The 23,116-nt window shown below is 40.1% G+C and overlaps 1 protein-coding gene across 3 annotated transcripts; it reads right to left on the reverse strand.

Annotated features, from left to right (window-relative positions):
- Positions 1–750: 750 nt before the first annotated feature.
- Positions 751–6,830, reverse strand: ybx1.S (Y-box binding protein 1 S homeolog). 3 transcript variants are annotated; one of them, NM_001086861.1, is given in 11 exon segments: positions 751–1,097; positions 1,721–1,893; positions 1,896–1,902; position 1,905; positions 1,908–1,986; positions 2,133–2,215; positions 2,971–3,279; positions 3,612–3,701; positions 4,018–4,051; positions 4,595–4,658; positions 6,497–6,709. In NM_001086861.1, coding segments are annotated over 10 exon segments (909 nt in total). In that variant the 5' UTR covers positions 6,597–6,709; the 3' UTR covers positions 751–1,097; positions 1,721–1,751.
- Positions 6,831–23,116: the final 16,286 nt, after the last annotated feature.

Consider the following 23,116-nt stretch of genomic DNA (forward strand, 5'->3'; position numbering starts at 1 on the left):
CTTCTTCCATAGACTGCATTCAAATCAAATAATCCAGATAAACAAAAAAACAAACTGATCCAAACTAAATGTATTAACCCTTACTGCAAGCAAAACCAGCCTATTTGGCCTATTTAATGTTTACATGATCTTATAGTAGTAGACTTTTATGAAGATACAAATTACTGAAAGATCTATCCAGAAAACACCAGGTCCTGAGCATTCTGGATAACAGGTCCTATACCTGTACAAAGGGAATGATACATATTTTCTAAGAGTTTAGACAGGAAATGCATGTTCTCCACAAATCATTCTGGTCTTCAAAAACGGTCAGTCCACCCATTTCTAATGTTACCTGGCTTTCAGGTTGAGCTTTCCCGCAACTGCTTAAAGCATCCCCACCTTCAGGGAGCCGGCCCGTGTTTTATAATCACTGCATAGTATGACTGGAAGAGGAGTTTCATACAATATTTACAGCACCATATACTGTATAGTTCGCTATACAAGACAGTCATTTGGTGCAGGGGTTATGTTTTCAATTGATCCTTTTTTTTTTTTTTTTTTTTTTACAAGCTTTTTGTTCAGCAGTTTTCTCCATTTGAAGGGTGGGCGGAAACTTGTATTGATAAGACTACACCTTTAACTAGTTCCCGAGACCTCTGTTTACTCTGTGAGGTGTATTGTACAACAAGGTTATCAGAAAGTTAAAGATTACAATATTCAGAAAAGTCATTCCAGGGTCACATGAAAGAATCCTAGCCAGACACAAAATATGTGAAGACCTTTATTAACAGATGCTTGCAGTTTGACGACTTTTGAAAAGAAAATTAGGTGTACGCTTATTACAAATTAAAAATTAGGTTCTTAAAAATCTTAGTTTGACCAGATAGGAAACAATTTAAAAACCTTTGAAGGTACATTGAGAAAACATGTTTAAAAAATTCTCATTCCCAAAAGGAGCTTTTAGATAAAAAATAAAAACCATCTCTGCAGTTATCTATGCAGGATGACGTTATCTGGTCAAGAGCAAAAAGCAAGCACTTAAGGTCTTCAGTTCCAATTCTTTGTTCATTTCTTATTGCTGGAATTTCTGTCTTGACATTTTTGATGACAAAAAACTGCAAGGGGAAAAAAAAAAAAATTTGCATAAATTAGTTCCATCAAAACAATTTCCTACTAAAATAAAAAAGTGCTCCAAAAAAAGGCACCTAGGTGGTCAGAGCTTCACAGAGACCACTTTATACTTCTGCTTGACTTGAGCAAACCATTACAACTTCTCTTCTATTTCTGCATTTGCAAAACATTCTGCGCAGTCATGAAATGTGATCCAGGTCTATATACGTCTGCACTAATGGCTTTATGGAGATGTCCCTTTCAATTTTCTGTTTATCATTCGCTTCATCCAAGTACCATTTCTCTCTTATATTATTTATACACCGATTCTGATCCTTTCCTGTAATCTGGATTCTACTAGTCCATTTTCAAAAGGTACTCTACTTTCCAAAAACCACCAGAGGCACAGTTTAAGGCTTCCTAGTTTTGAATGAATCTCCACTGAATTTAAAATAAGCAACAAACTTGCAGAGCTACAGAGCCCTGAAATACAAAGAACATTTCCTATTCAGACTAGACAATATCTAGAAGTTAAAAATTCAACATGTTTAACAAAAATATGGTAACAGACTTTATGTCTGATCATTTATGGTAGTGCAGTCATTGTGCTTTCAGTTCGTTCACTAACCCGGATGGTGGTAGAGTTGGTAAGCCGGTATTTACTCAGCCCCGCCCTGCTCAGCCTCGGGAGCGGACGTGTTCTCAGCTGATGTTTCGGCTGCCTTGGTCTCTTTACCATCTTGTGGTTTAGGGTTTTCTGGGCGTCTGCGTCTGTAGTTAAAGTTACGGCGGTACCGACGCTGAGGTGGCTGCTGACTCTGGGTTTCATCCCCCTGATTTTCCTTGTCCTCTTCATTTCCATCTTCTCTGGGTTGTCTCTGACGTGGTGGTCCCCTAGAATAATTTTTTTTTTTTTTTTAGAAATGCCGACATGGTACAAACAAATCACTAGTTGATACTACTGCTTCAAGCAGCTTAACATGGGAGAAGGTCAAAACCAAAGAGCCATTGGTTAAGGACTACTAAAAGTTTTATAATACCTGCGAAATTGCGGTCTGAAGCCTCTATACATATTCTGCCTCACAGGTCTGCCTTGTTCGCCTGCACCTTGGCTCTCTGCTCCCTAGAGAGAGGGGGGGTTAAAAGAAATTATGCTCAAGCCGAATCAGCAAAAAAAGAAAAGCTATGAAGTATATACAGTAGCTGTCATACAGTTAACCATCCAACTGCATTACTTAAGATTTGTAGATGCTCAAATAAGCTTTTTTGGTGGCTAACTTCAAAGTCCACACACATTTCACTGAGGCACGAACACCTGTTCACCCGGAATCCCCAGAAGATAGACAGAACAGTCCCAATAAAGCAGCAACAAATGTGTAGTTTTAAGCTACTAAAACAAACTTCCATTCAGGAACATTAAAAAAGAGTTTAAGTAATAAAAAGAATGCAGTAACTCAAAAATGAAGTGTTTTAAAGAAATAATAATAGGTTATGTTGCCCTGCACTGGTAAAACTGCTGTGTTTGCTTCAGAAACACTACTATTGTTTATATAAACAAGCTGCTTTGTAGCCATGGGGGCAGCCATTCAAAGGAGAAAAGGCTCAGGTTACACAGCAGATAAGCTCTGTAGAACAATGTTATCTACTATTTAACTTGTGCCATATAGCTTTTTTAAAGGTCTGCCATTGCTACACAGCAGCTTGTTTATATGAACTATAGTAGTGTTTCTGAAGCAAACACATCAGTTTTACCAGTGCAGGGCAACACTACATAATTTCTTTAAAACACTTAATTTTTGGGTGTTACAGTTCCTTTATGGTTTCATAAGAAAATGTTTAACCTTGAACAGCTAATAATAAACATACATAGATTAATACCTCAGCACTTTCTCCCTGAACAGGAACATTGGAGTACTGTGGTCTGCGCCCATATGGCCTCCGTGAGTAGAATGGTGGTGGATAACGCCTTCTGGGGTATGGACGTTGTTGATTTGTACCCTCTCCTTCTGGTGCACTCTCATTCCCTTCTGCCTTTTCTCCACTCTCGCTGTTTTGGTAGTTTTGCTGGTAGTTACGTGGAGGACCTCTGCGACGTGGATAGCGTCTGTAATTATTACGGTCTGCGGCATATTTGCTGCCTTGGACTGGAACACCACCTGGACCAGTTACATTAGCTGCCTCTGCACCCTAAACAAAAGCAAGCATTAATATGGTTTCAAATGACATTCTACTGTACAACCCTTAGTTATATGATGGGAAATGTCTAAACTCAACCTGAATGGATGCAACTAACAAACAAAAGTCTATATAAACCAAAACAAAAAGGAATTGAACTATCGTAACCAAAAATTACCAAGCTTAAATTATTTAATAAACCAACCATTAGTATAGGAGGTTATTTACCAGAACTATCATATGCAGTTTAGGATGGCTTAAGATATGAACCCAAGAAAGAAAAAAAAAATGCACTATTTCTCATGGTCTTCTGTGTAGAATTTCTGAGACCAGATAAGTCTTACCTTTTCACCCTCCACTACATCAAACTCAACAGTTTCACCATCCCCCACACTGCGAAGGTACTTCCTAGGGTTATTCTTCTTGATGGCAGTCTAGAAATTAATTTGAAAATAAATAAAACAAACAATCATTTGAGTGAATTTCAAAGAAATCTGTAGCAAAATGCCTCATCACTAAGGACCTATAAAACAATGTTTAAATCTGCTCTTACTGACATGTTTTTATGCCAATCGAAAACGGACAAGAGATCCAATCAGACTCAGCTGGCCAGTAATTTGTCTTATAAGTATATGATACTTCATTACACCAAGGCAATTCAGCTTAAACATACTCAAACCTAAATTGGAATACATTTTCTACACTGGATTGTCATCTACATATCCATAGATCTAGAAGTAGAATACTTACTTGGTGTACAAACACATCTTCCTTGGTGTCATTCCTAAAAGGATGAAACATAAATAATAAAGAGATGGTTGAAGCTATACACAGCACGACAACACTTTAAGATACACTAAAGGCTGTACTGTTAATATACAAGTGTTAATTTATGTTTAGAGTTTAAATGCTAAAAGATAAATAGGATTTGCATTTGACAAGCAGTCTACTATTGAGAAAAGTTTAGGCAAATGAGAAAATATCACAGGCTGAATACACCAGAGTACAATTATATATTTATTACTTGTACACTCTTGTGTCACTTCTACAACAGTGGTAGCTAAAAGACCTTTCATTGGCACAGGCATTCATATTATTTAACATGTATGCAGTGCCTGTACTATGGCAGCTCCCACTAAAAGGGTTCTTAGATGGTTTTCATTCTACCCAACATTAATGCGAGAATTTATTTATACCCTAAAAATATACTTGCCAAACCACATTAAGAAACTATGGGTTGTGCCATAAAAACCCCAAGTTGGAAAGTGTTAACAGAACACTTACTGTACTAAGGAACTTTATAGGGGAGGCAGAATCAACAACTCACCTGTTAATAAAGCCGTAACCATTGCGCACATTAAACCATTTGACTGTGCCCAAAACCTTGGTTGCTGAAAGAAAAATAAAAGTTATAAGTTTAGAGCAGAGTACAAAGTCAATCTAACAAGCACAACTAACACTTTCACATGAAGGATCACTTTGTTGCAGCACATCAGTAAAAAAAAAAAAAAAAAAATTGGGGTTTGGTCACAGGGCAACGGAAAAACAGAAATTCAGTTTCTTATGAAAACAAAGCAAACACTGCAAAATGGATCTCCATATATTTATAGTACCGTTTCTGAAATAATCAAGTTTATATTCACTATTCCTCTCTCAGCATTTGTTTCTCTTCATTCTGTCTTCATGCAGCAGTTGGGTGTCAGATATTATTTGACCGTTAGATCCAATATATCTTTAGGAATGCACCGAAACCCAATTTTTTTGGATTCGGCCGAAACCACCAAATCCTTCGTGAAAGATTCGGCGGAATGCCGAAACCTAATTTGCATATGCAAATTTGTGGGAAGGGGAAAACTTACATCATTGTTTTGTGACAAAAGTCACGCGATTACCCTCCCCTAATTCGGTTCGGCCGGGCAGAAGGATTCTGCCGAATCCTGCTGAAAAGGGCAGAACCAAATCCTGGATTCGGTGCATCCCTATGTATCTTATAGGGGGGCTCATTTTGCATAGAAGATGAATTAGAGCTCATGCTATTTAAAATCACCAGACAGGTCTCTCTACATGCAGGATTTGTACAAAAGGAAGTTATTGTTAGATTTTATTGTACTGGAATCAGTTGCGTGAGCTTTAATACATCTGCTAGAAAAGGGAGCCCCCCCTATAAGATATATTGGATCATTCAGCTGACACCCAACTCCTGCATGAGACAGAATGAAGAGAAACAGATGATGAATAGTGAATATAAACTTGATTATTTCAGACTGATGCAGAATATTTAATGGATTGTATTTACAAAGTTTTATTTTAGTATGATGAACCTTATATTAAATTTTCATTTTTGCGATAGTTCCCCTTATAATACACGTAGGTAACTATAACGAAAGGCAGCATCCACATATTTGAGGACGGGTTTCATTAAAGGTTATCCAGCCTGCCCATAGGAAAGCGCTTCCCAGAGAGACCGGCTGTAAACAGGAATTGTAAGAATTGTGGGCGCTTTGCTGTGAAATCAGACGCATCCATTCTGGTTTCTTTTAAACTACAACTCCCAGAATGCCCCGTTGATTCAGACGGCCCCACGCGCTGCTGCTACTACGGAAACGGAATGCAGAGATACAATAAAATGGCTCTCGTGCACGTAGTGTTAAGGCTCCTCCCGCTCGGGCCCAGTCTGTGTCAGCACCTCACTGTGGCACTACTACTACTACTCACACACCACGTGGCTGGAGCCGGGCCAAGCCGCAACCCAGTCAGGCAGAATATACCACGGCCGAAGTCCCCTGTGCAATTAAAGCCTCCCCCCAGCGGGTATGTCGCCCCAGCAGACGTGAGGCCGCGAGGAAAAGCGCGGCGGTTTACAATGAGGCGAGCGTGGCGGTGTAGGCCGCAGGCGGCGGCGGACATGTTCCAGGCCCTGTTCCTCTCAGGACACAGGAAGAGATGATGTCACGGCGCGCGGCGGGGGAGGGGTGACAAATCCGTCACTAACAACTCCGCGTGGCACCAGACTCCACGTCGGTATAACGGCGGCCCCACCTCGTGTTAGCGCGAATGCAAATAAAATCAATCACAAATAAGCAGGCGGCCCATCACCGCGTGTGTGTAAAAATCTAGCCTTAACCCGCCCAGTACAGGGAGTGCCGGGAGTTGTAGTTAAATTGAACGTGACGCGCTAAATCCCTAGCCCAGTCGGTGTCTCTCCTCCCGCCAATTCGCTCACACTTACCGATGACCTTCTTCTCCCCCACGGTGGCCGCTGGTTCCTGGCCGGCCTTGCCCTCCAATGCGTCTGGCTGCTGCTCTTGTGTTTCAACCTCGCTGCTCATTGTGTCTTTGATGGTGTAAGTTTGGTTGACTTCGGAGGTGGTGACTCGGGCCGGCGGTTGGCTCGCTTTAACTTCCCCCCGGGGTGTTGATGGTAACTGAGGCCGGCGGTGGGGCTGCTGCCTTTCGTGCTCCCTACTGTCTGCTCTCCGCTCCCGCTACCGATCGAACTGCCTGGCAATGGCCTTACAGACGGGTTAATCATCGCAGACATCCCGCCCTGGCTATTATACTATTGGTCGATTGGCACGTCAGTCTCTGAGTTTACTAGACGCTCCTATCGTTGTATGGTCGATGGGCTTGTCAATCATGAATCGGTGCGCTCTGTTTGGATAGGTCCCTTCTGTGATCTTATTGGCTACGGCAAATGTCAATAACAGGATTGGAGGGATTAGTCTCAGCCCCCAGCGTCTGCATTATTGAATAGGATAAAGGTGTTGAGGTGGAAGTGTGTGTCGGTTGATGGAAACAGGAATCCTCAATTGTTCATCAAGTGTAGGGGGTGGGGGCAGGTTAAATACAATAAGCAGTTGGGCAGGTACACACTAACTATCCAAACATCAAGAAATATAAGGTTTGTGGCGACATTAAAGGAGTGGGATCATCTGAAAACTGGATGTGACCAGTCTGATCATCAAATGTGATTTCCACAAACCTCAATCTATTATCCATATGGAAGGGTTTCCTCCCAATAAATAATTTCTGTCTTGGGTTGAGTTCAGCTGTTCCCAGTAGTCCGGTCTAAAGCCAAATCTTCGCTGCTGCGGGCGACTAACCTCCCCGAAATGCCTGCCCACCTGCAAGAATGTGAATCACCGGTGGGATGTTATTCGCATCGCTTCGTTTTCCGAATTCGCTTGAAGTTTCCTTGCGAGGCAACTTCAGGCGACTTTGACAAAAGAAGCAACGCGAATGCCACCCCACCGGTGATTCACATTCTTGCAGGTGGGAAGGCATTTCGGGGAGGTTAGTCGCCCGCAGCAGCAAAGATTTATCACTTGGCGACTAATCTCCCTGTGTGCCACCAGCCCACGAAGATGACTTCTGGTAATTCATTTCAAGGATCAGAATGCAAATGGATAAACAAGGCTTTCAATTGTAATCACATTTCATAATAACATTAAAAGTATAATATTAGGGATGCTTCGAATCCACTATTTTGGATTTGGCCAAACCCCCGAATCCTTCACAAAAGATTCAGCCGAATACCGAATCCTAATTTTCATATGCAAATTAGGGGTGGGAAGGGGAAAACATTTTTTACTTCCTTGTTTTGTGACAAAAAGTCACGTGATTTCCCTCCCTGTCCCTAATATATATGCGGATTCGGTTAGGCCAGGCAGAAGGATTCAGCCCAATCCGAATCCTGCTGAAAAAGGCCGAATCCCGAACTGATCGGTGCATCCCTATTTATAATGAATGACCATTGTTTCAGGAGACACAGCCAACAGTGCAGAGAACTATAAACACCCAGGCAAATACTGCTTTCAGTACACACTGGCAGCATACACAAATGGATCAAAGTCAAAAGTACAAACACAGACTGAGCAGGAATCAGAAGCAGTTTAAAAAAACTAAGCCAGAGTCTGAATGGAGAAACTTTAGGAGACGATGTGCATCATAGATACATATTTAATATCGATTGAAAAATGACCATAGTCCATCAAGTTCAACCCCTCCAAATGAAACCCAGTGCACATACATACATACACACATAAACTATATATATATGAATATCTACTGTATATTAATTGTAGATTTTAGTAGCATGATCGACTATATTATGCTTGTCTAAGAAATCATGGAAACCCTTTTAAAGAAATGAACAGAATCAGCCATCATAATATTGATCGGCAGAGCATTCCACAACCACTGCCCGTTGATCCATTTTATGGGCAAGAAAATCCCCTACTCTCTGTCTATAATGTCCTCTAATGTACATGTAAAGAGTAATAATGGCCCCTCGCAAACATCTCTTTCCAAAGAAAACAACCCCAACCTTGACAGTCTACCCTCATAATTTAAATCTTCCATCCCCTTTACCAGTTTAGTTGCACGTCTCTGCACTCAATGCAGCTAATTATTATCCTTCTTAAAGGGGTTATTCTGAGACAATTTTCAGTTGGTTTTCATTTTTTATAATTTGTGATATTTGAGTTGTTTAGTATTTTATTCAGCAGCAATCCAGTTTGCAATTACAGAAATCCGATTGCTAGGGTTCAAATACCCTAGCTAATAGAGTCTGCACTCTGGTTGGGGTTTTTTGATTTTTTTTAAAAAATTGCCCCCTGCCAGCGCTAGATCACTCAAGGAGGGAGTGGCTATGCCAGTCAGAGCGCATGCACATAACCCAAGTTGCAGCACTCGCTCATTATGCACATGCATGTGCCCCAACATGGCTGCTTGAACCAGGAGCTCCCTCCTGGTACAGGTAGCCTAGTGCTGGCAGGGGGGATTAAAAATTAAAAAACTACTGTTAGGAGTTCTGGCTCTATTAGCCCGCACCTTTGGTTGGGGATTAAATATTTTGCCCTTTAATATAGGTGCCCTTTAGAGTAAGGTCACACTGGGCGATTCGGGGAGATTAGTCGCCTGGCGACTAATCGCCTCGTCTTTGCAGCGACCAATCTCCCAAAATGCCTTACCTCTGTCTTGCACCGGCTAAAATGAAAAGTCGCCTGTGGAATGGCACGCACGTCACTTCGTATTCCGAAGTCGCTCGAACTTTCCTCGCGAGGCAACTTAGGGCGACTTCGGAATACAAAGCATCGCGTGTGCCATGCCGCAGGCATCTTTCATTTTAGCCGTCGCAAGACAGGTAAGGCATTCGGGGAGATTGGTCACCGCAAAGATGAGCCGATTAGTCGCCAGGCGACTAAATCTCCCCGAATCGCCCAGTGTGACCTTACCCTTGAAGAGCCCAAAACTGCACTTCATACTCCAGATGAGGCCCTACTAGAGACCTATAAAGAGGCAAAATTATGTTTTTATCCCTTGAATTAATGTTCTTTTTATGCAAGACAGAACTTTATTTGCTTTAGTGGCCACAGAATGACACTGCCCAGAATTAGACAACTTGTTATCTACAAAAATCCCTAGATCTTTCTCAGTTAAGGAAACCCCCAACACACTGCCATTTAGTGTATAACTTGCATTCATATTATTTCTACCAAGGTGCCTAACTTTGCACCTTTCAACACTGATCCTCATTTTCTATGGCCTAATTAACAAGTGCTGCCTGATAAGGCTGAGAGTAGGAAGTAGGCCAGAAATGTGCGACTTCCTGTCCAAAGCAAGAGTGTGACAAAAGACCCAGACCAGGATCAAGACAATACGCTTGCACTTATATGCTTAGCTTCCAAGATTGCCATCTTGACAATATACTCCATGCAAACATAAAATATCCTGAACTGAATTAATAGGCCTGCATAGTTTTGTAGTACAAATAGTACAATACAGTGCTTTCAATACCCACCAATTCATTCATAAACATGTAGCACATCACTCAGAACTCTACTCCAATTAGAGAATGAACCGTTGCCAACTATGTTCATGTTCTTTCAGTCAACAAACTTTAATGGGAAAGCAAATTTTATATGGCACTGTATCAAAAGCCTGGCCAAAGTATAACAAGATCACAAATTGTTGGAGCAAAGCTCTCAGTAGCACGAGTCCTGCAGCACTGGAATTTGTTTTATTTTTTATGCGTTTTATAACGAGTTAAGACGCCCTTTATTTATTTATTTGCTAAGGGAATAAATGGAGGACAATAATATTCAATAACATGAAGGACTACCATTTTTGTCTGTTTCCCCACACTTGAGAATAAGAAGTCATCATCCCAATCCATGTGTTGAAGAACAAATCCTAATATCTAGTCTAAAAGCAACTGGACTTTTTTTTTCTGGAGTTTTCTTCAATACGTTTCAGCACTCACCCGAGTGGATTCTTCAGTTCAGCTGAGTGGTAGGAATTCCCCAGCATTTAAACCCTTTATGCAAATACAGTTAGAGATATTCAATCATAGAGCTATTTACGTACAGCAGCTCAACCAATCAGCTCAATGAAAAAATTGCTTGGATGAGTGGTGAAACATTCCCAGGAATACTCAAAGTCCAGTTGCTTTAGACTTATTTCTACTAGATTGCAATTGGTTTTCATTTTTTATTATTTGTGTTTTTTGAGTTTAACTCTCCAGTTGGTAATTTCAGCAGTCTGGCTGCTAGGGTCCAAATTACCCTAGTAAAATGCATTGATTTGAATGAGAGACTGGAATATGCATAGGAGAGAGCCTGAATAATACAAATGAGTTATATAAAGCAGAAATTCATTTGTAGCCTTAAGGTGGCCATACACAGGCCGATAAAAGCTGCCGACTCGGTTATTGGCCCGTGTGTGGGGCCCTCTGAGAGGCTTCCCCGATCGATATCTGTCCAAAAGTCAGCCAGATGTCGATCGGACAGGGTTAAAAATCCTGTTGGATCGCGGCCACATCTGTTTGTTGATGCGGTCCCGATCCGAACTCCTGTATTGCCGGCATTATGATCTGATCCTTGGGCCCTAGGGCCCATGATCAGATCAGCCTGATCTCAATGTGGGCATACTGGGGAGAGATCCGCTCATTTAACGAAATCTCCAAACAAGCGGATCTCTAAATGTATGGCCTCTTTTACACAGCATTTGGTTTTTAGATGTCTGTTTTTTGTAAGATGTTTGTTTTTTTTGTAAGATGCATTAAACAATAATAGACCTATATCCACATGACAGATACAATGTAGCATATTTCTGGTAGGGTCCTTAACAGTCTGTGATATAAAAGTTTAATGCAGCAAATAAAAACTTGTTTCTATGAAGTGTGTTTGTAGTACCACTGCTCCAGTCAGTATTTAAAAGCCCCCCATGCTTGAATTATAGTGGTGAGAGGTAGGTTAATTGCTGGTATATAAATAGGGAAGTCAGCTGCTGCTAGAAGCGTACAGTATATGGTTTATTTGAGTAGACCATGGAAAAACATTATGGGGCAGATTTACTTAGGGTCGAATATCGAGGGTTAATTAACCCTCGATATTCGACTGTCGAAGTTAAATCCTTCGACTTTGAATATCGAAGTCGAAGGATTTAGCGCTATTTGTTCAATGGAACAAAAAATTGTTCGATGGAACAAAAAATTGTTCGATGGAACGATTAAATCTTTAGAATCGTTCGATTTGAAGGATTTTAATCCATCGATCGAACGATTTTTGTTCGACCAAAAAATGCTTAGGAAGCCTATGTGGACCTTCCCCATAGGCTAACATTGACCTCGGTAGCTTTTAGGTGGCAAACTAGGGAGTCAAAGTTTTTTCTTAAAGAGACAGTACTTCGACTATCGAATGTTCGAATAGTTGAACGATTTTTAGTTTGAATCGTTCGATTCAAAGTCGTAGTCGAAGGTCGAAGTAGCCCATTCGATTGTTGAAGTAGCCAAAAAAAAACATTCGAAATCCAAAGTATTTTTCCTCTATTCCTTCACTCGAGCTAAGAAAATGGGCCCCTCATGTACTGTTGTTTGTATCTGGTTCAGGGTTTTATAAAGTCTTTGCAGATGTTACTATAAGGTCAAAACGGCAACCAGTGTGGGACACAGTCATAACGTATTAAAGTTAAGAAAAGCAGAGTTACATGACTCTGAAGTCCAACACCAAAGTTTCGGCTTATTAAGAAGGATAATAAAGCTAAAACAATAGACTTCCAAATACTTTATTTGGATAATGCAGCTAAACTTGGCTATCACGTTAAGATCAAGTTGCTTGGCGAGGTTAATTTGGCCCTGAATGTAGACTTGAGCCAATTGTATGGACTCTGGGCCAAAAAATCTAATTGTAACAGAGGCCAGACAGGATAGGACCAAGTCAAAGCTCCAATGCTGTCCTCACACTATAGTATATTTAAACTTGCCCTATAGATATCTGTCTGTGAGGCAACTGGGAAGAGCTCATACACAGTGAGAGAAGCTGCTGGATCAGTCTGAAAGGGCTGGACCTGGGGGCTTAAATCTGCCCATGTATAGGCAGCTTAAATCTTAGGTTTACCTGTTTAAAGTACTGCACTGAATATGAAACTTCCATATATTTTCCTATATATAACTGAAAGCTCATTGCCATATGGTTTACTATAGCAGAACACAGGCTTAATATTCTGACTATATCTTTGTGGACAATAGTAGAAAAGCATTTAACTTTTAAGAAAATTAATTTTATTTACAGCAATGTAAATCATACTTTATCATAATAAAACATAAACGTTTGATTGGTACACTGGTTAAACACAGTCCAGTTTAGCTTTAAAAATGTATGCGGGGTGTTGGTTTTTGTGCTTGGGAAAGTGTATTTATTTTGTCCCCAAGTGTCTCTAACTCCTTCCTAGCAAAGCAAAAATTAGGTCTACCCTTACAGCAAATAGTACTCTGTGTGAAACAGGATACATGGGAATATCTCAAAAACTATGGGGTATATTTATCAAAGAGTGAAGTTAATAGTGAAGTTCCGCCACTAGAGTGAAATTCCGCCACTCTCCATTCATTTCTATGGGATTTTTATAGGCGTATTTATCAAAGGGTGAACTTTCACTTTCACGCATTGATAAATACGCCTTTCATAGAAATGAATTGAGAGCTGCGGAATTTCACTCTAGTGGAGGAACTTCACTCTTTGATAAGTTTACCCCCATATGTATAAAATAAAATATCTTCCCTCTCATCGGAGTCGAATTTGATCAATATGCACCCAATGACCATAGTTTCATGAAGATTTAAGATGCTAGTTATAAAAGCAGAAAAAGCAGCATTTCTCACATATTGGAATTACTTTCTTTCATCAACAAATGTATTCAGAAGCTTTTATGTACATGATATTAGGGATGCACCGAATCCAGGATTCGGTTAGAGATTTGGCCAGGATTCGGCCTTTTTCAGCAGGATTCGGATTCGGCCGAATGCTTCTGCCCAGCCGAACCGAATCCGAATCCTAATTTGCATATACAAATTAGGGGTAGGGAGGTAAATCACGTGACTTTTTGTCACAAAACAAGGAAGTAAAATGTTTTTCCCCTTCCCACCCCTAATTTGCATATGCAAATTAGGGTTCGGATTCGGTTCGGTATTCGGCCGAATCTTTCACATCAGATTCGGGGGTTCGGCCGAATCCAAAATAGTGGATTCGGTGCATCCCTACATGATATTGTGCCTTAATATGAGACTACACTGTGCCCTGTATTCTTTTTTTTTTTTTTAAATGTCTTTATTTGCACCAAACAAACATTACAAAACATCACAATGAAACATGCCATGCCAATGAAGTAGGGCAGGACAACAAGGTAGGGGGCGGTCTGCACACATTTTTTCGACCACCCCAGCAAACAAGAACATACAGAATTTGCTCCCGTGCCCTTAACAATAAATAAAGTACAGTACGAGTCTTCCCCAAACCCCCTCCCCATCATTTCACCTCAGCCTGTCAGGGAAAAGGTTATCAGGCCAATTCAAGCGTTCCCTTATAATTGCAATGACCGTAAAGGGTCCCTCCCCGCTAGCTCCTCAGACATATACCAAGTGGTAAGCCGAAACACGTAAGAGATTGCTAGTTGTCTGGCAGGGGATAGTGTGTGCACATATTTGGACCAAGTAGCAAAAAAGGTTGTCACCCTACCCTCCTTATTGAGAGTGGCCTCCAGCCAGTCCATACGGTAAGCAAAATCAAGTTTCACAAGCATCATGTCTAACGAAGGGGGCAGGTTGGAGATCCAACATTGTAATATGGCTTTTCTGCTGACTGCCGAAACAATGTTCGCTAATTTCTTATCTATCTTTAAAACTTTTGTGGTATCGCCAAAAATAGCCCAGAGTGGAGTGAGATTTATGTTGATATGCAGTGTTAGTTTACAATAACGAATAACTTCATTCCAAAATTGTGTAATCCGAGGACAGGACCAGAGGCAATGATAAATGTCCGCTTTCGGGGCCTGGCACTTTGGACAGGCATCTGACTCAGACCAACCCACTCGTTTTCGCAACTCAGGGGAAAAATACCCTCTATGCAATATATTCAAAAACATTACATGGAAATGACTTGAATTAAGCACTGACAGAGATTTGACATGCAAGGTAAATAGTTTATCTCGCGTAAGGTCAGGGATTTGTTGTAACCATTTCCCTATACCCCTCCCAAAATCCCTGTCTGACAATGGAGCTGTTAAAGTTTTATACAGCAGAGAGATAGAAGGTCGTATCGTAGCAGACCGAAATATATTATCAATTGCATTGTCGACTTCCTGGATTGGAATGGCACGGCTCACTGCCTGTGCATAGTGTCTAGCTTGTAAGTAAGAGAAAAAGTCCCAGGCCACCAAGGGATACCGGTCTCTAAGGTCTGCTAACGAATACGGAATCAATGGAGTCCGCATAAAATGTCTGATTTGCGTGAGCCCCTGTACTGCCCAAACCTGAAATGGGAGTCCATTGTAATTATTCAAAAATTGTGGATTGCCTAGGAAAGGCAGGAAAGGGGACAAATAGGGAGAAATAGACAATCTATGAAGTGCTGCCCGCCAGGCTCTAATTGTAGTATATATCAGTGGATTATCCTTAATTAACTGTGGTATTTGTCCCTCCCTTAAATGCAGAAGAGAGGCCAGAGAGATATTAGGTAGGAAAGCCTGATCTAAAGAAGGCAGTGCACAGAACTCTCTATTATTAACCCAGTCTGCCGCATAACGTAAATTGCAAGCCAAATTATATGTCTGAATATCTGGGAGATTTATCCCACCTTGGGACTTGAGCTGCTGGAGTTTATTTCTACTGATCCGAGAATGTTTACCACCCCAGATAAAGTGACTAAGTGCTGTGTTCAACCTAGTCAGATCTTTACGGGTAAGAAATAGAGGGAGCATTTGCAAATAATATAACAAGCGAGGGAACCATATCATCTTAATTAAGTGACATTTTCCTAGATAATTCACTGGTAATTTAGACCACGCAGTAAGTTCATGGGTCAGTTTGGTAATCAGGGGGGAGATATTTAGGGAATACAGTGTGTGAATTTGTGGGGGGATCAAAACGCCCAGAAATTGTATTGCCTCTGTGGCCCACTTAAACGGAAAATGGCCTTGCCAGGTTTTTTTCAGAAGGGGATTGAGTGGCATAGCTACTGTTTTAGCCAGGTTCACCTGAAATCCCGCCACCCTCCCAAAGGTTTCGATACTAGAGATAAGGTGAGGAATAGCCACTGATGGGTTGGTCATGAATATTAATATATCGTCTGCAAAAGCATTCAGTTTAAGGTGCTGTGTACCAATCCGTACCCCCTGAAGTACTGGGGAAGTAAGCAGTATCCGCAAGAAGGGATCCAGTGCGAGATTAAATAGTAATGGGGAATGCCCTGTATTCTTATTGACCACAAAGACATGGTGGCCATGATGCAACAATCAAGTAATGAAGCAATACAATTGTACCAAGCATCTTGGTTCTGCTGCTAGTTTGTTGACACATGGCAGGATAAAGTGTGGTTAAAGGAGAAAAATTATTGCAAGTACTTCAAACAACTTTTATGCAGTTACTTAGAAATTGTATGTTTAAAAAAAATGAATAAAATAAACTTTCCAAAACCAAATATCATCTTGCTTGACCTTATAATTTTCCCAGGACCAGTCTTTTGCCTCCTGCATACCAGTATTATCGATGGAAGCTATATTTGGTGCCAGAATGAACAAGGTCTTTATGTCAGTAGCACAGAAAACAAAACCCTAGGAGCTAGGAGAAAATATATTACTTTTTTTTAGTTATTAATGTCAACGTTTTCTCTCAAACAAATACTGGACACCCCAAGGGAATAGCAAGTCTGCTGGCAGATATGAGACATCCATAAAGTAGATACAGTTTGATCTGAAAATAAAAAAATAAAAATATTACAATAGGGAACATATACTATTTTCTATAAATGTTCAGCATTAATTACTCAGGAACAGTGCATAAGAAGTGTCTGCCTATCAAATTTCTTTCTTCAATTCATTGACAGCTGCTAGAGAGATGCTCTGATAATGAAGCCCCTTCCAAAGGCTTCCACTCTTGACATTTTCATGAATAGTGCTGGGAACGCAAGTCTCAGATATACCAGGAGGCAATCATATATTTTAAACTGTCCTGAAATGTAGTTGTATTTATAGAATGCATCTATGTCTAGTGGATTGATTTTTGATACTTAAATGTGCATAAACTGGAAGCAGCAGTACGGCCCACATCTTTGTTTCTTTTTAAAGAGAAATAACCCCATTACAGGCGCTGCCTCCTTTATACCATGATTTTAAAGAACAAGAAATGTCCCCATACAGCCAATTGCTATTTTTTCGGAAACAAAAGTCCTTATTTTATTATTTAAAAGGCTGAGGAAAATGGTCTGTGTTTCAGATGTGGCTACCATGTTGGGACCACTAGTGTCACTTTGCTTCCCCAAATCTTTCCCCTGTGCATGTCATCAGAAAATTTCCCAAAATGAGAAACTTTGTAGTACACATTTGCATTACCCAGACGCAGGCATGGACTGGCAATCTGTGGGTTCTGGCAAATGCCAGAGGGACTGCTATAAGGTCCCATAGAAAGTCAGCACTTAGTGGGCTGGTGGGGGCTGATTGGGCCTCTGTGTAACTGAAATGCCAGGGCCTATTTTAATTCTCAGTCCGGACCTTCCCAGACGTGACATCCTTCTACTGCTTATAAACTGCTGGTTTGAGTGCACAATTTAGATGCAAGGTTAGAGATTATGTATTACTTTTTTATGAGCCCTGTCAGATGGCCACTGTGATTAGGCATTTCTTTTCCTTCCACAAATGGTGGAATTCACCCAGCGAACAAATGCCTACATACAGCCAGTACAGACTGAAATTTGTAACAAACACCTTTTTGCTGCACACGTGAAGGGGCAGATTTATCAAGGGTCGAATTTCGAGGGTTAAAAAACCCTATAATTCAACCCTCGAAGTAAAATCCTTCGAATATCGAATTCAAAGGATTTTACCGCAAAAGCTTCGATCGAACGATCGAATAAAAATCGTTGAATCGAACAATAAAATTGTTCGAATCGAACGATTTTAAGCGATCGATCGAAGGATTTTTATTTGACCGAAAAAAAACGTAGAAAAGTGCTGGGGAAGGTCCCCATAGGCTAACATTGCACCTCGGTAGGTTTAAAGTGGTGAAGTCAAAGTATTTTTTAAAGAGACAGTACATCGACTATGGAATGGTCGAATAGTCAAACGATTTTTACTTTGAATCTTTGAATCATTAGATTTGATCGAATTTGATCAAATTTGACCAATTAGATGGTCGAAGTACCCAAAAAAATACTTCGAAATTCTATTCCATTTGAATTCTTCACTAGAGCTTAGTAAATCTGCCCCCTAGTGTATTTTGGCTCAAAAACACTTAGGAGCAAAATCTACCCAGAGTGCAAAGAGACAGGCTGTTACCATTAATGTCAATAGCGAATTGGACAAAATGTTTTGGGAAGTATTGTCGTCCAGGATTTATTTTGGGATACGTCCTTTTGCAGCAGGATTCTGATTCAGCCAAATCCAAATGTCTGACTGATCTGAATCTTTAAAATTGAGAGACTTTTCATTGCACAAATTAGGAAGCTGAGATTTTTTCACAACTGAATTCTTCACAAATATTTCAGGATTTTGTCCGAATTCCAAAATAGTAGATTCAGTGCATCCCTAATTGCAGTTAATGGTTATCATATTATTCTACTGACATTATAACATTACATTAGTAAATACTGAATTGATTTGTGAACAACTAGCACATGCCACAGTAAAAACTGCATACACACGTTTGTGGCATTGCAGACAATAAATCAAAAAACTCCCAGGACTAGTAAGGGGAAAATGAAGCTATTACTTAGACTGCACATACAGGTCATACTTTATGCAGTAAATGTGAAAATGTTTTATGTTTAATAAATAATTTTAATAATAATTAAATTATTAAATATTTACATTATTTATACATTATGTTTGCTATCTTCAGCTATGTGCAATTTTCTTTATCACCTAATCAAAGCTCCTACCCATGACTTCCTAGAAATGATTCTGAATGTATGATTATACAGTATGTAAATGATTTTAGGGCACTTTGTACCTGGTGAGCAGCCATACACACACCCACCTGTAATAAAATTTCTGTTGAACTAACATCTCATGGGAACCTGGCTTATCTTTACCATGTTAACTCACCTTTAGTTTCATCTCCCCGCACTGAGCAATCACAACTGGCAACTTGGGCTTGTTGTTAGGACCTGTGGGTACATTCTGGAAACAAATAACACAAGCACATGACTGACTGTGCCAACATGCAAAATTGAGATAAATAACATTGCAGCACATCACAGCCAAAGTCGGGAACAAATATCAGCAGTAATAAAACAGTGCAAAAGACAAGACATTGAATATATAACTATTCAAGAACATAATGCATTTGGCATTTATACATGAAGGTATTGCTTACAGTGTGCACAAGAATTCCTTCTATTATTATACATTTTATACATGCACAAAATGCAGTCATTAAATCCCAGCACTTAGGATACTACGACTTTGTATTTACTACTAATTCCATTCGAAGTAAAATAGTTTGAATATTCGATAATGGAAGTACTGTCTCTTTAAAAAACCTTTGGCTTCAATAGTTCGCCAAATTAAACCTGCCAAAGTGCTATGTTAGCATATGGGGACCTTCTAGACCATTTTTCTAAGTCTTTACACATCGAAGTAAAATCGTTCGATCGTATGCTAAAATCGTTCGATTAGAACGATTTAATCGTTCGATCAAACGTTTTTACTTCGATTGTTCTATGGCCAAATTCGGTGAAAAATCCTTCGACTTCGATATTCGAAGTCAAAGTATTTTAATTCGATGGTCGAATTTCAAAGTATTTTTTACTTCGAAATTCGACACTTGATAAATCTGCGCCTTAGTGTGAAGACACACAGAGCTATTAGTAGCAGCTACTTGTTATGGCTTCAAAATAGACAACAGTGATAATAGGTTTTGCTAAGACACTACGGGGCAGATTTATCAAGGGTCGAATTTCGAGGGGTTAAATCCCTCGAAATTCGACTGGGCAATAGAATCGAATAGGGAATTCGGGCTAATATACGCGCTGGCGAATAGTCGAATATTCGCCCGGCGAATCGAAGGATTTTCATTCGATCAAATGCCTTTTTATTCAATAAAAAACTTAGAAAAAAAGCCTATGGAACTTTCCCATAGGCTTTTAAAGCAATTCTGTAGGTTTAATCTGGCGAAGTAGGCAGTCGAATGATTTTTAAAAGAGACAGTACTTCGACTATCGAATGGGCGAATAGTCGCAGCGTTTTTTCGCTCGATCTATTAGGATCATTCTACTTCTAATTTACGCCAGTTTGATAGTCGAGGAGCACAAAAAACTCCTCGAAATTTGAGTTTTTTCCCCTCTATTCATTCACCTGAGCTAAGTAAATGTGCCCCTACATGTGTTTTAGCAGAGGCAATTCTTAGTATTGTCTAGGGCAGGGTATTTTTATGTAACTGCTACTAGTATCTTCTTGTGTCTTCACCCATAATGTTGCTGGACAAGGCAACCCAAATGTAATGGGAGGTGCCAATGTGTTAGGCATCCCCTGAATAATATAATTATTGACCTTAGACCCGGAGCCGGTGCTCCTGTCAGCTGAAAAGTACACTGACCTAGGGTACCATCCAATCTTATTGCAATACTCTTCTCTGTCCACAACAGCCTGCATGTAAATTAGTGTAAAAATCAGAACTTCAAAGTTAATTTTATTCTACTGCACATGCAGCTGTTAAGGAATGTGCAGCTGATCCCTGCGACGAGAAAAGATGGTGGTGCAGTTCACAAAGGATAGTTCCCCAGACCAGTGAACTTTTCAGCAGGTCCTAAGGTAAATTAATATATTTACTTGGGGGTGCCTAAAACCACACATCCTCAATACATTTGGGTTAATTTGTCCTTCAGTTCTGTTACATGAAGGTGGTAAATGTTTAACTAAGATGATATAGAGTAGTTGGGTAATTCCTAATAAAGTTATATGCAGGGCTGCCATATGGTTGGCTGGCAGGAGTTTTTCCCAAGATTCATTGCATTTAAAGACGCAAATATGGAAAAAGCAGCGTTATTCTTGACACACCTTATGCTATGCCCCCAAAGAAAAGTTCTACCTATATATCATTTGCTTTATAACTTTTTTTTGACTAGGCCAGCACACTCGCTAAGTCCAAAGCTAACATGTTGTGGTCACAAAAGGGTTAAAGAATAATCGTCATTGTGAGGAAACATTCTGAACTTCATATTGGGAAAGACTTAAAAGGAAGAGCAACACCAGAATTACCAGTCTAACCAAAAAGTCACACTGGCCAGTAAGGACACATATCTAATCACAGGTGTATGGAAAGAGACATGTCACATGTTCAGCGAGTGACTGCAATTGCGGTCAATCTTATTGGAAACTGTTTCTTTCTAAAAGGAGTGTACACAATGTCTAACTATGTGTATGTGTAACTAAAGAAGTAGGCTATAAATATTGTACATTATGTTTTGGGTTTCTGTACCAGCCCAAGGCAACCACAGCAGTAAAGATCTGTGTCTCTAAAGATGCCCCAGTAGCTCCCCATCTTCTTTTCTGCTGATTCACTGCACATGCTCTGTGCTACTTTCACTTACTGAGCTTAGGGACCCACTCACAATATACTGTACATATAGAATATAAATGTCCCAATATAATGCCGATTAGTAATTAATACAGATCACTACATGGAAGCACAATTAGCATCAAAATCTAATATTCAGCCCTGTGTGAGAGCATGTGAGTGTCGCAGACACTTTCCAAGATGGTGACCCCCTGTGACAAGTTTTACGTCCTGGATCATTGCTGCTATTGACAAGCTGAAACTTTAGGCTAGTGAAATAAGTTCAGTATATAAAATATGGCATTTTTAGCCACATTCATCTGTAGGGTTTAGTTCTCCTTTTACTATATTAATAACAAGGCGATTGCAGAGGATTTCCTGTCTTTTGTCATTGCGAGATGATCCCTTATGGAATACTGGCTCATTATGAGTTCACCCAGGGGAAGATGTCAGTTCAGCTCGTATTGCTCATATTCCGAACATCATCTGTAGCCAGCTTTATTCAAAGAGAAGACATTCAATTAATTTTTAGTATAATATAGACATCAATATTCTGAGACAATTTGCAAATGGTCTTCATTTGCATTTGCAGCTCTCCAGTTTAGGGTTTCAGCAGTTATCTGGTTGCTAGGGTCTTATTTACTTTAGCAACCGGACAATAGTTTGAATGAGAGACCGGAATATGAACATGAGAGAGAGTGCTTTGAAATAAAAAGTAAGACCAATAATAAAATTGTAAGCAGAGCAATTGTTTTTTTTGGCTTCTGGGGTCAGTGTCCCCCTTTTGAAAGCTGGAAAGATGTAGAAATGGAATCTAAATATTTAATATTTCTATAACACATAATACAAATAGTGAACCACACCTTTATAGGAATTTCAAAGAAATGTAAAACTTATTTTACTTCAGTATCATTTTTAGGTGAACTCATATGAATGTATTCTAATGTTCCCAAGCACAGAAGCCAATTAAGATATGTAATCTATCAGATGCTTCTGCGTCCCTTTCGTTCACTGGCTGAAAAATATCACAGGCCGTCCTGGGTGACTTTCTTACCAGTAAGAGGCCGACATAGAATAAGAAATGAAATGAAGCTTTGCTGTGGGTACTCGATACTGTAGCTAAAATGTTTTCATATTGTGCACTGAATGTTCACACGTGACACCTCTATTGTTCACATCCTAAAACTAGGGATGCACCGAATCCAGGATTCGGTTCGGGATTCGGCCAGGATTCGGCCTTTTTCAGCAGGATTCGGATTCGGCCGAATGCTTCTGCCCAGCCGAACCGAATCCGAATCCTAATTTGCATATACAAATTAGGGGTAGGGAGGTAAATCACGTGACTTTTTGTCACAAAACAAGGAAGTAAAATGTTTTTCCCCTTCCCACCCCTAATTTGCATATGCAAATTAGGGTTCGGATTCGGTTCGGTATTCGGCCGAATCTTTCACATCAGATTCGGGGGTTCGGCCGAATCCAAAATAGTGGATTCGGTGCATCCCTACCTAAAACCTTGTACTGTTTACACCTGAGGCCCAGACTAAAACTGCACATTGTTCACCTGTTCACACCTTATTCAAGATGCTAATGGGGCACCAACACTCGGGGTCATTTATCAACACTGGGCAAATTTGCCCATGGGCAGTAACCCATGGCAACCAATCAGATTGCTGCATTCATTGTTCTACTTGCAGCTGGTTTCAAAAAGCTATTCACTGATTGGTTGCTATAGGTAACTGCCCATGGGCAAATTTGCCCAGGGTTGATAAATGAGCCCCACTATGTCACTGGATGTAGTACATCTTA

The sequence above is a fragment of the Xenopus laevis genome, chromosome 7S (assembly GCF_017654675.1).
Source record: "Xenopus laevis strain J_2021 chromosome 7S, Xenopus_laevis_v10.1, whole genome shotgun sequence".
NCBI lineage: Eukaryota > Metazoa > Chordata > Amphibia > Anura > Pipidae > Xenopus > Xenopus laevis.

Excerpts from the sequence above, each read along its gene's own strand:
- ybx1.S (XM_018226803.1), bottom strand. The coding sequence starts at position 6,596 with ATGAGCAGCGAGGTTGAAACACAAGAGCAGCAGCCAGACGCATTGGAG. Across the intron at positions 3,280-3,611 it reads ATGTAGTGGAGGGTGAAAAG|GGTGCAGAGGCAGCTAATGT; the intron begins GTAAGACTTATC and ends GCTTTTGTTTAG. Across the intron at positions 2,216-2,958 it reads GTGCTGAGGTATTAATCTAT|GGAGCAGAGAGCCAAGGTGC; the intron begins GTATGTTTATTA and ends CCCTCTCTCTAG.